This window comes from Lolium perenne, chromosome 7 (assembly GCF_019359855.2).
Source record: "Lolium perenne isolate Kyuss_39 chromosome 7, Kyuss_2.0, whole genome shotgun sequence".
In the NCBI taxonomy this organism is placed as follows: domain Eukaryota; kingdom Viridiplantae; phylum Streptophyta; class Magnoliopsida; order Poales; family Poaceae; genus Lolium; species Lolium perenne.
The window spans coordinates 285,598,192-285,610,716 of record NC_067250.2 but is presented as its reverse complement, the minus strand read 5'-3'; the positions used below and the strand labels follow the sequence as shown (position 1 = coordinate 285,610,716).

Genomic DNA, 12,525 nt, shown 5'->3' with positions numbered 1-12,525 from the left:
TGAGAGAGAAGGACTTGAGCATTGATACGTCCCAAACGTATCTATAATTTCTTATGTTCCATGCCACATTATTGATGATATCTACATGTTTTATACACATTATATGTCGTATTTATGCATTTTCCGGCACTAACCTATTAACAAGATGCCGAAGAGCCGATTCTTTGTTTTCTGCTGTTTTTGGTTTCAGAAATCCTAGTAAGGAAATATTCTCAGAATTGGACGAAATCAACGCCCAGGGTCCTATTTTTGCACGAAGCTTCCAGAAGACCGAGGGGGAAAGGAAGTGGGGCCACGAGGCGCCGACACAATAGGGCGGCGCGGCCCAAGCCCTGGCCGCGCCGGCCTAGCGTGTGGGGCCCTCGTGTGGCCCCCCGCGTTGCCCTTCCGCCTACTTAAAGTCTTCGTCGCGAAACCCCCAGTACCGAGAGCCACGATACGGAAAACCTTCCAGAGACGCTGCCGCCGCCAATCCCATCTCGGGGGATTCAGGAGATCGCCTCCGGCACCCTGCCGGAGAGGGGAATCATCTCCCGGAGGACTCTTCATCGCCATGATCGCCTCCGGAGTGATGAGTGAGTAGTTCACCCCTGGACTATGGGTCCATAGCAGTAGCTAGATGGTCGTCTTCTCCTTATGTGCTTCATTGTTGGATCTTGTGAGCTGCCTAACATGATCAAGATCATCTATCTGTAATGCTATATGTTGTGTTTGTCGGGATCCGATGGATAGAGAATACTATGTTATGTTAATTATCAATCTATTACCTATGTGTTGTTTATGATCTTGCATGCTCTCCGTTATTAGTAGAGGCTCTGGCCAAGTTTTTGCTCTTAACTCCAAGAGGGAGTATTTATGCTCGATAGTGGGTTCATGCCTCCATTAAATCTGGGACAGTGACAGAAAGTTCTAAGGTTGTGGATGTGCTGTTGCCACTAGGGATAAAACATTGATGCTATGTCCAAGGATGTAGTTGTTGATTACATTATGCACCATACTTAATGCAATTGTCTGTTGTTTGCAACTTAATACCGGAAGGGGTTCGGATGATAACCTGAAGGTGGACTTTTTAGGCATAGATGCATGCTGGATAGCGGTCTATGTACTTTGTCGTAATGCCCAATTAAATCTCACTATATTTATCATATCATGTATGTGCATTGTCATGCCCTCTCTATTTATCTTATGGGAGAGACACCTCTAGTGAACTGTGGACCCCGGTCCTATTCTTTACATCGCATACAATCTACTGCAATAATTGTTCTTTACTATTTTCTGCAAACAATCATCTTCCACACAATACGGTTAATCCTTTGTTACAGCAAGCCGGTGAGATTGACAACCTCACTGTTTCGTTGGGGCAAAGTACTTTGGTTGTGTTGTGCAGGTTTCACGTTGGCGCCGGAATCCCTGGTGTTGCGCCGCACTACATCCCTCCGCCATCAACCTTCAACGTGCTTCTTGGCTCCTCCTGGTTCGATAAACCTTGGTTTCTTTCTGAGGGAAAACTTGCTACTGTCTGCATCACACCTTCCTCTTGGGGTTCCCAACGGACGTGTGTCAACTGCACGCATCAAGCATCTTTGTGGTGTTCTTGCCATTGCATTTGGTGCATCGGTTTGAGTTCTCCACGGTGATTCGTGGTGGTGAAAGCAAGAAGGTTGTTACTCTTGGGTTCTTGGAACCCTAGACGGATTCTACGCCTTTGTGGCGATTTGTTGGGAGCCTCCAATTAAGTTGTGGATGTGTGCCCCAATCTTTGTGTAAGGCCCGGTTTCCGCCTCGAAGGAAATCCCTTAGTGGAACCGTGACCTAGGCCTTTGTGACGAGGGTCACCGGAGATTTAGGTGAGGCGCCTTCGTGGCGTTCGGTGTGTGGTGTGAGTACCGCATCTTGGGGTGAGGCCTTTGTGGCGTTGGTGTGCATCGAGCAACCACACCTCAAGGTGAGCCTCTTGTGGCGTTCGGGAGCACTAAGCAACTGCACCTCTCCACCGGAGATTAGCACTCGCAAGAGTGTGAACTCCGGGATAAATCATCGTCTCCCGCGTGCCTCGGTTATCTCTATACCCGAGCTCTTTACTTATGCACTTTACCTTGTGATAGCCATCGTGCTTGAAGTTATATATATCTTGCTATCACATACTTGCTTGTATTGCTTAGCATAAGTTGTTGGTGCACATAGGTGAACCATTGCTTAGAATAAGTTGTTGGTGCACATAGGTGAACAATAGTATATAGGCTTTGGGCTTGACAAAGTAAACGCTAGTTTTATTCCGCAATTGTTAAGCCCATCTCGTAAAAGTTTTAAATCGCCTATTCACCCCCCCCCCCCTCTAGGCGACATCCGTGTCCTTTCACCAACTCACGCTGCCACGAAAACACCGCTGCAGGCCTCGCCGGCCACGGCACCGGTGCCACCGCAGCCCATGCAAGTCGAGTTCGCAACGCCACCAGCAAGCGTCTCCTCTCAGTTGGATGCGGCCGACAACGGCACACATCCTCGCCGTTTCAGGTCCATGGGAGAACATCCGGGATGCTGGCCCTGCATATGTTGCTGAACCTGACGAGAATGCAGAGGAGCTGCTGTTATCAACGGAATTTGACCGAGTCAAAGGTGGGCCGCGATCAAGATGGGCTTGAAGAATATACATGGAAGAATATACGTGAATCAGCCTTATATGCAAGGTTTGGGCTAGTTTGCCCGTGTATCTGTAATATAGTAGATTACGTGTCGGTTAGTTAGAGTTTGGCTCGTACACGGTTGGGATTATTCCCACGTTAGAAAGTCTACGGACTATAAATATGTATCTAGGGTTTATGAAATAAACAACAATCACGTTCACCACAAAACAATCTAGGCGCATCGCCAACTCCCTTGTCTCGAGGGTTTCTTCCGGGTAAGCATCATGCTGCCTAGATCGCATCTTGCGATCTAGGCAGTACAAGTTTATTCGTTGTTCATGCGTTGCTCGTACTGAAGCCTTTTTGATGGCGAGCAACGTAGTTATCTTAGATGTGTTAGGGTTAGCATTGTTCTTCGTATCATATGCTATCGTCGTGCAACCCTTAGACATCTAGCCGCCCTTACGCCTATCTTAGGCGTAGGGGCGGCACCCCGCTTGATCTTTATTTAGTAGATCCGATCCGTTATGGTTGCTCCTTGTTCTTCAAGGATTAGTTTAATATCTGCATAGTTAGGCCTTACAAAGGGTTGAAGGATCCAGCGGCGCGTAGGGTGTAGTTTGCTAGCCCTAGACAGGATGTTCCGGGGATCAACTTCGTGTTGGTTTTTAGGCCTTGTCTAGGATCGGCTTACGATCACCGTGCGCGGCCGCGAGGCTCATTCACGAGTAGGATGTTCCGATTATGCGGTGAAAACCCTAAATCGTCGTAGATCGTTTTAGCTTTATCTTGATCAAGCAGGACCACCATATATTCGTACACCTCGTGCGAATCATGGGTGGATCGGCTCCTTGAGCCGATTCACAGGACAACCTGAGAGCCGATCGAGGCTCGTATTTAATGTTTACGTGTATGCCATGCAGGAAACTAAGCGAGGCATCTCCATCACCTTCCTGACCAGGTATAGGTCAGGTGGCACGCCCTTGCACCAGCATCGGACGTGCGTGCCGGAGTCTTTGCGGGCCGTCGCTCGGAGGGACCAGGGCCAGCCGCAGCCCTAAGTTGCTCCCGGCTCTCCTGTGTTGCCCGTCGTTGCTCGCCGGTGGGTTTCTGACCGCAACACATTCTGGCACGCCCGGTGGGACCATCTTCGACATCAACCACATCGCCATCTACATCTGAGATGGCGGACGGCACCCCAGTCACGTACGAGGATCTGACCGAGGAACTCAAGAAGAAGTATGACGAGGTCAAAGCAATCCTCGAAGCCGACCTCATCGGCTCTTTTCACAGAACCCGCTCACATGGCGTCAGGTGGAAAGGGTTCTCACCTGAAGGCGCGCTCGATGGAGTGGACCTGTCCGCCCCGTCCGAAGAACGCACCAGGTCCCTGCGTCAGGAGATTAGCTACATGGTGGCTCACTCGCTGCGCCACCATTCTGAGAGCCTGGTGAACACTTTGGAGCGTGTCGCTCTTCGGATGATCCAGGAAATCATGAGGCACCAGTACTCTCCGTTAGGACCAGCTCTCGGGACATACCAAGGAGAGATGCCACTCCAGTCCCGTCCGCCGCTGCCATTCGCGTTGGCGGCAGAAGTGCCGAATTCACCAGCATTCGTCGTCTACAAGATCGGTGGTGACCCTAGTGACTACCAGTTCTTGCATGAGGCGCCTAAGGAGATCCCTCACGGGTACACGTGCACATACGTGCCAGACTGCGGTAACTGGGCGCTCACAAACCAGGCCGCGACAGCAGGGACTTCTGGAACAACAGGAGGAACTTCGGGAACGGATCTTGAGAAGCAGACGTGGCTAGCTAAGTATGCCACTCCGACAAACCTCCAGAGCTCAGCTCCCGCAGTTGGCTCAGAGCTGGAAAAGCAACCATGGCTGGCTAAGTATGCCACCCCGACGAATCTTCAGAGTTCGGCTCCTGCAGCCAGCACCGCGGATCAGATCAGTACCATCCTGAGAGACCAGTTCGGCATGGTGCCAAAAAGGAGGACAATCGGCTATTCCAAGCCGTACCCCAACGAGTACGAGTTGATCCCGCTACCACCCAAGTATCGGCTCCCTAATTTCTCCAAATTTAATGGATCAGATGGTTCCAGCTCCATCGAGCATGTGAGCCGATATTTGGCACAGCTAGGAACGGTCTCAGCATCGGATCCACTACGCGTGAGGTTCTTCGCACAGTCCCTCACAGGATCGGCTTTCGGGTGGTACACTTCGTTGCCACCAGACTCGATCCGGACTTGGAAGCAGTTGGAAGAGCAGTTCCACATGCAGTATCACTCAGAGGCTTCCGAGGCCGGCATTGCCGATCTAGCACAAGTACGTCAGAAGCGTGGAGAAACTGTGGCAGAATACGTCCAGCGCTTCAGAAATCTTAGGAACCGATGTTATTCGGCTCGTGTGACTGAAAAAGAAGCAGTCGAGTTGGCAGTGGTGGGCCTTGCATCACCAATCAAGGATATGGCCTCCCAAGCAGACTACCCTTCACTGGCGCACATGGTTCAGAAACTATCGTTATATGAACAGCGCCACCCGGACTTGTACCAGGACAAATTCAAGCGTGCGGTAGTCCTGGTTGAGGCAGATGAAGACGAAGGCTCTGCGGGAGATCAAGAGGTAGCAGTGGCTGAATGGACTCGGGGGGCAACCCCGTGTCCCGCAAATGGGTTAAGCCACCAGGCCCGCCCGAAGGTTTTGATTTTGACGTGGCTAAAACTGCGCACATCTTCGACCTCTTACTCAAGGAGAAGCGATTGAAGTTACCCGAAGGCCTCAAAATCCCCACGGTACAGAGCTGAACGGAAAGCCATACCGCAAATGGCATAACTCGTTCTCCCATACCACCAACGATCGCAGGTGTGGCGTCAGCAGATCCAAATGGCGATAGAACAAGGACGTCTAATTTTCAACCAGTACGCCATGAAGGTCGACACCCACCCCTTCCCCGCCGTGAACATGGTGGAGTGCACTTACCCTGGAGGGTGCCAGCCAAGCCTCTCGTTCAACATCAACATGGTAGGACTTGGACACCACTCTGGTAAGGACGGAGACGAGGGCAGCCGCTCTCGTAGCAAGGACGCAGAGGAGGCCGCTCCACGCGATCGGCTCCGTCACGATGGCAAGCGCTACATCACAGAGGGAGAAGTGAAGAATGTAAGATATCAGCGACCTCTCTCTGATCACCTCCTCAACAAGTATGTGAGTCAATATGACCAACGCCGACGACCCAACGACGATGATGAAAGAGATCGTCTGGCTAGGGACGCCAGGAGACATCGTCGGCATGATCGCGATGAGGAGGAGTACGAGCGCCGTGCCAAGGAAAATTCGAGGGAGCAAGGCGACGAGGATAGGCACTGGGACTGCCCCTTCTTCAGACACTGCTGGGATTCAGGAATGAGCCGATTGCCTACAATCGGCAACTGCCCAGAATGTAGACAGAAGAGGAAGGATGCAGCTAACGTGTCCGTGTTCAAACATCTAGGGCCTCTCCCACCTCGGAACAAGCACGCTGAGTCCCCTCGGGTGGAAGATCTCGAGGATTTGGAAGACGATGATGGAGAAGAAGAAGACAGGTACCACCGGCCAAGGTGGTGTCCTGATGGACTCAGCCGTTCCCAAAAGCGTAGGGTTCAGCGACTTCGCGGCTTGGAGGAAGCCGAAAGGTTATACCTGCACACGCTAAGGAAGGCGCGACCTGATCTAGCCGCGAAAATTCAGCGAACCCTGGATGAAGAGGGTCGACCACAAAAAATGGAGTGGCGCCCCAAGCAAAGGAAAGCCGATGATGAGACATCGGCTAGCACAAACATTGTGTTCATCCTTCCGACGGAGTTTAGTGCTCCAGGATTGGACGAGGCACCCGTGGCACAACTTGACTGCGGCCCACGGCCAGTTATCTTTGAGAAGCCACGAGAAAGAAGCTACAGACATCTGAAGGCCCTGTACTTGCGAGGTTATATCAATGGGCAGCCTGTCAATAAGATGCTGGTGGACACCGGAGCGGCAGTCAACATTATGCCATACTCTATGCTACGTCGGTTGGGACGCTCTAGCTCGGATCTGATCAAGACCAACATGACATTGAGCGATTTCAACGGCCAAGCGTCTGACGCGCAAGGTGTTCTGAACGTGGATCTGACCGTAGGAAGGAAAACCATCCCTACGACGTTCTTCGTCGTCGATAGCAAGAGCACCTATGCTGTTCTGCTAGGAAGAGATTGGATCCACGCCAACTATTGCATTCCATCCACGATGCACCAATGCGTAATACAGTGGGATGGAGATGAGGTAGAGGTCGTCCATGCAGATGACTCAGCCGAGATTTCAACGGTTGGCATGAACGCTTGGGAAACAGCAGGCCAAGAGCCACTCTCAGGCATCAATTTGGACGACTGCGAGCGCATCGACGTGACAAAGGATGGGGTTAGGCTGGTCTTATCTACCGGCCTGACCGTGTAGCAAGAACGAACCGATGGGCAAACGTGGCGAGGCCGATCCGTGGGATCGGCCCCAAAGATCTATGGAGGAACATTGCAAAACCTTCATTGGGCGATTCGATCAACGTGGAGGCCGATTCCAGCAATCGGCCAAAATTATCTTCACCACACATTCTGCTTGTGTTGAACATCGATCTGATGGGCAGCGGTTTTACGTCGGCTGATGAGAGTCAACATTAGTCCTAACGGAGCCGACGTTCAAATACAGTCCCTTGGCTGACTACAGAGCCGATATCCGCAGTTACCTGGCAGATTCGGCTCGGGGGGGCACCTAATCAGATGAACATGTGCGATACATGTGCGGTGAAATATTGGGGGCCGATAGAAAATTGGCCAGTAAAAAAAAATTTACATAGTATACAGCCGATGCACGGACATCGACTTTAGAGCTGAGAAACAAAGCCGATGCACAGCCATCGACTCTAGTACAATTACACAAGATCTACCGGCTGCGTGTTCAAGTCACGGATTTCGACCAGTTCGATTTTGGTGCCTGAACCTTCTCTTCGAGGACTTCCAACCCTTTGCGCCAGTTCAGCAGTACTGTCAGAAGTATCAGTTTTGGCATACAAGGCAGCCCTTTGCTCATTAAGCCGTTGGTACTTCATCTACAATATCGGCTTTCAGCGGAAGAAAGCTGATCAATGGGGGCAAGTTTGGCTGACTCTTCATGGTGGCTGTCTCAGATTACCAGATTACCTGGGTTCAAAGCCCTTTGTTTGATCTGTGCATCCTCACCGCTATTCTCGCCTTGACTGAGGCTCGGGGGGCAACTGGCCTGGTAGATGCTCTGTTTTTAGAAGCCGATTGGAGTATCGTCGGCTGACCCTGCATCATAACCTCTTCGAAAGCGGTGAGTTGTTGCAGTAGAAGACTACTAGAGCTGCTGAAAGGGAAGCTGCCATCATTTACAGAGTCAGAACCGTCTCTGTTGCTGCGAAAAGATAGAGCAAGGCGCTATGTTCGGACAGTAAGGGGCGGTTAAGGATCACCTTTAGGCCGGGAACCATAGCGTGGGCTTTGGATGGTGCTGCCCATGGATTCATTGCAGTTGCGAACCTGCGCAATTGACATCTGAGGTTCGTATGGCCGTGGGTTGGATCTGTTCAAATGGCGTTTTGGGGAATTGGGTTTTGCCCTTGCGGACAGGCCACAGATTACCATTTTGATAAACAATAGAGTTGGCTCTGCTCATGTTTTCATGGCAAGGACCGGTGTGCTGCCATCGGCTCGTAATTTGTTGACTTATTTTAGCAATCGGTAAATTTGGTGAAAGGACAGAATCAGCTGAGAAGTTCTTTTTCATAATAAGAGGGATTTTTACAAAAGAAGAGCCGATTGCTCAGGGGCTACTAGTCCTACTCTACGAGTCCTCGCTGGCCTCGTCGTCGGCATCGCTGCCATCGGCGCTGCTTTCGGAGAGTTCTTTGTTGCTGCTACACCAGCCCTCGGCCGGAGCCTCTTCTTCCTCGTCATCATCATCATCCTCGCTGTCCGCCCAAGCGCGGAAGCGCTTTGCCGGCGGATACCCAGCGGAGGAGGAGGAATCATCCTTTTCCTCTTCCTTTTCTTCCTCGTCATCATCATCGTCCTCGCTGTCCGCCTAAGCGCGGAATCGCTTTGCCGGCGGATGCCCAACGGAGGAAGAGGAATCATCTTCCTCCTCTTCCTCTACTTCTTCTTCTTCCTCCTCCCCGTCGGAGGAGGTGGGTTTCGCCCAGGGGTGGAGGTCATCTTCGCTTTCGCCCATCAGCTCCCCTTCGATGAGGAACTTGAGGTCGTGTTCCCCATCGGTCAGAGACAGGTCGCCATCTGACCCGACGAGTGCTTCGAGTGGGCCGTCCGGCACATGATCAAAGTTCCACTCTGGCTCGCTCGAGGAGGAAGATTGGAGGGAGAGGCCGGAGGAGACGGAGGAAGAGGAAGACATTGCTACAGGGAAAGAGGGCTTTTCGGTGCCGATAGCTAGAACAGAGGAAGGGGACGGAAAGGCTAATCAATCGGCACAGTTGAATACAGGGGGAGCCTAGTGGAGAGTTAATGCTATTGCAGTTTCCGTGGAAGTGATGCTAAAGCTATCAAATTTTGTAGAGAAGTTGAGAAGGCAAGGCATTATGATGAAGAATAGTGCGACGGTTCTGTTCTGCCACGACATGACCCGACGAAGAAAAGGCAGAGTGATTTTGGAATTATCAATTCCAAAACCAGGGGGGCATGTGTTATCACCGGAATTTGACCGAGTCAAAGGTGGGCCGCGATCAAGATGGGCTTGAAGAATATACATGGAAGAATATACGTAAATCGGCCTTATATGCAAGGTTTGGGCTAGTTTGCCCGTGTATCTGTAATATAGTAGATTACGTGTCGGTTAGTTAGAGTTTGGCTCGTACACGGTTGGGATTATTCTCACGTTAGAAAGTCTACGGACTATAAATATGTATCTAGGGTTTATGAAATAAACAACAATCACGTTCACCACAAACCAATCTAGGCGCATCGCCAACTCCCTTGTCTCGAGGGTTTCTTCCGGGTAAGCATCATGCTGCCTAGATCGCATCTTGCGATCTAGGCAGTTTCGTTGTTCATGCGTTGCTCGTACTGAAGCCTTTTTGATGGCGAGCAACGTAGTTATCTTAGATGTGTTAGGGTTAGCATTGTTCTTCGTATCATATGCTATCGTCGTGCAACCCTTAGACATCTAGCCGCCCTTACGCCTATCTTAGGCGTAGGGGCGGCACCCCGCTTGATCTTTATTTAGTAGATCTGATCCGTTATGGTTGCTCCTTGTTCTTCAAGGATTAGTTTAATATCTGCATAGTTAGGCCTTACAAAGGGTTGAAGGATCCAGCGGCGCGTAGGGTGTAGTTTGCTAGCCCTAGACAGGATGTTCCGGGGATCAACTTCGTGTTGGTTTTTAGGCCTTGTCTAGGATCGGCTTACGATCACCGTGCGCGGCCGCGAGGCTCAATCACGAGTAGGATGTTCCGATTATGCGGTGAAAACCCTAAATCGTCGTAGATCGTTTTAGCTTTATCTTGATCAAGCAGGACCACCATATATTCGTACACCTCGTGCGAATCATGGGTGGATCGGCTCTTTGAGCCGATTCACAGGACAACCTGAGAGCCGATCGAGGCTCGTATTTAATGTTTACGTGTATGCCATGCAGGAAACTAAGCGAGGCATCTCCATCACCTTCCTGACCAGGTATAGGTCAGGTGGCACGCCCTTGCACCAGCATCGGACGTGCGTGCCGGAGTCTTTGCGGGCCGTCGCTCGGAGGGACCAGGGCCAGCCGCAGCCCTAAGTTGCTCCCGGCTCTCCTGTGTTGCCCGTCGTTGCTCGCCGGTGGGTTTCTGACCGCAACAGCTGCACCTTGCAGTGACTGACGAGCCCACGTTGTTTCGTGAAGCGGAAGAGCACGCCTGCTGGAGGCAGGAGATGAGCGACGAGATGGCATCCATTGTCGAGAACGGAACATGGGAACTGGCGGATCTTCCTGCTGGCCATCGTCCCATTGGACTGAAATGGATCTTCAAGGTGAAGCGCTACGAGAGAGGTGCTGTGCAGAAGCACAAGGCACGCTTGGTGGCGAAGGGTTCCGCGCAGCGTCATGGCGTAGACTATGACGAGGTGCACGCTCCTGTCGCTCGCCTCGAGTCCGTTCGTCTGCTCCTGGCGCTAGTAGGTCACTCGGGATGGCAAGTCCACCACATGGATGTCAAGACAGCTTTTCTCAACGGCGAACTCAACGAGGAGGTGTATGTCTCACAGCCTCCAGGATTCGAGGCGCCAAATAGAAGGGGCAAGGTGCTTCGCCTCCACAAAGCTTTGTACGGCCTGAAGCAGGCACCACGAGCATGGAACTCCAAACTAGACCGAGTCCTGTAGCAGCTTGGTTTCTATAGGAGTCCGTCCGAGCCTGCCATGTACAAGCGCGGCGAAGGGAGTGACCGCATTCTGTTGGGCATCTACGTGGATGATCTAATCATCACCGGTAGCAGTGAGAGCGGGATCATCACTTTCAAGGAAGAAATGAAGGAAACCTTCCGCATGAGCGACCTCGGCAAGTTGAGCTTCTACCTTGGCTTGGAGGTGCTGCAAAGTGAGACTGGCATCACGGTGACCCAGTCCGCTTACGCTCAGAGAATTCTGGAGAAGAATGGAATGAGTGACTGCAACCCTGCTCGACGCCCACTGAGAACAGACTCAAGCTCTCCATGGACAGCACGACCAAGCCCGTGGACGCCACTGAGTTAAAGAGCACTCTCGGCAGCTTGAGGTATCTCATACACACAAGGCCAGATATCATGTTTGCAGTTGGCTACCTGAGTCGTTTCATGGAGCAACCTACGAAGGAGCATCAAGCCGCAGTGAAGCACGTGCTTCGGTACATCACCGACACGCTGCGTTTTGGGCGCTGGTACCCATAGAGGACTGAAGAATCTCGCTTGCTCGGTTACACTGACAGCGACCATGCGGGAGATCAAGATGATCGCAAGAGCACCTCTGGTGCGTTCTTCTTCCTTGGAAGCAGCCCAATAAGCTGGCGGACGCAGAAACCAAAAAAAAATGTCGCTCCGTCATCCTGTGATGATGAGTACGTTGCCGACACTGGTGGAGTTTGTCAGGGTCTTTGGCTGGCTCGTCTACTAGGCGAACTGACAGATGAAGACACGCGAAGTTTCTAGCTCTTCATCGACAACCAATCAGCCATCTCACTCTGCAAGAATCCAGTATTCCATCATCGAAGTAAACACATCGATCTTTGATATCACTTCATCAGGGAGTACGTGGAGAAAGGCAAGGTAGAGGTGAAGTATGTCAGTACTGATGATCAGTTAGCTGATATCCTGACGAAGCCTTTGGGAAGAGTCAGGTTTCAGGAACTTCGATCAAAGATTGGCATGGTAGAAAATAAGGTCATGCTCAGGATTAGGGAGTGATTGTTAGCTAATAATCCTGTGCACGTGTTAGTTTATTTCCCATTTTCCTTTTCTGAATACGCATGTGTCCATGAGCTTGTTCGTGGCATGCAGTAGCTAGATGATCGGTAGATCATGGCCGAGTCATAGGAGTAGTGGACGTAGTGATCAGACTGATCTCGTTAGTCTGTTAGTCGTGGGATGTCACAGTCGGATTGGAGCCCGCTTCCTTCGCTCCTTTCTGTTTTCAGTGGAATGAATAAAAGGAAAGAAAGAGACAGAAAAGCTGCACGCTTTTACGCCGCACAAATCCTCCTGAATTTCCTTCTCTGTATCTCTCTTTCTCTCTGACGATCGTGAGTAAGAAGAAGGGTTTCAGGAGAACAGAGAAAAGGCACATTAGAAAATGGTCAGGTGAAGAGGGTTTTGTATCTCCCAACCAAATGCAATGTACTTTTCGA

At 51.2% G+C, this 12,525-nt stretch overlaps 1 protein-coding gene across 1 annotated transcript; it reads left to right on the top strand.

Moving 5' to 3' along the window:
- Window positions 1-11,066: 11,066 nt before the first annotated feature.
- LOC139833956 (uncharacterized mitochondrial protein AtMg00810-like) lies at window positions 11,067-12,085 on the top strand. Its single transcript, XM_071824336.1, has 3 exons — window positions 11,067-11,269; window positions 11,347-11,562; window positions 11,926-12,085. Exons 1-3 carry the CDS (start codon window positions 11,067-11,069, stop codon window positions 12,083-12,085), a joined length of 579 nt encoding a protein of 192 aa, XP_071680437.1.
- The last annotated feature ends 440 nt before the right edge of the window (window positions 12,086-12,525 follow it).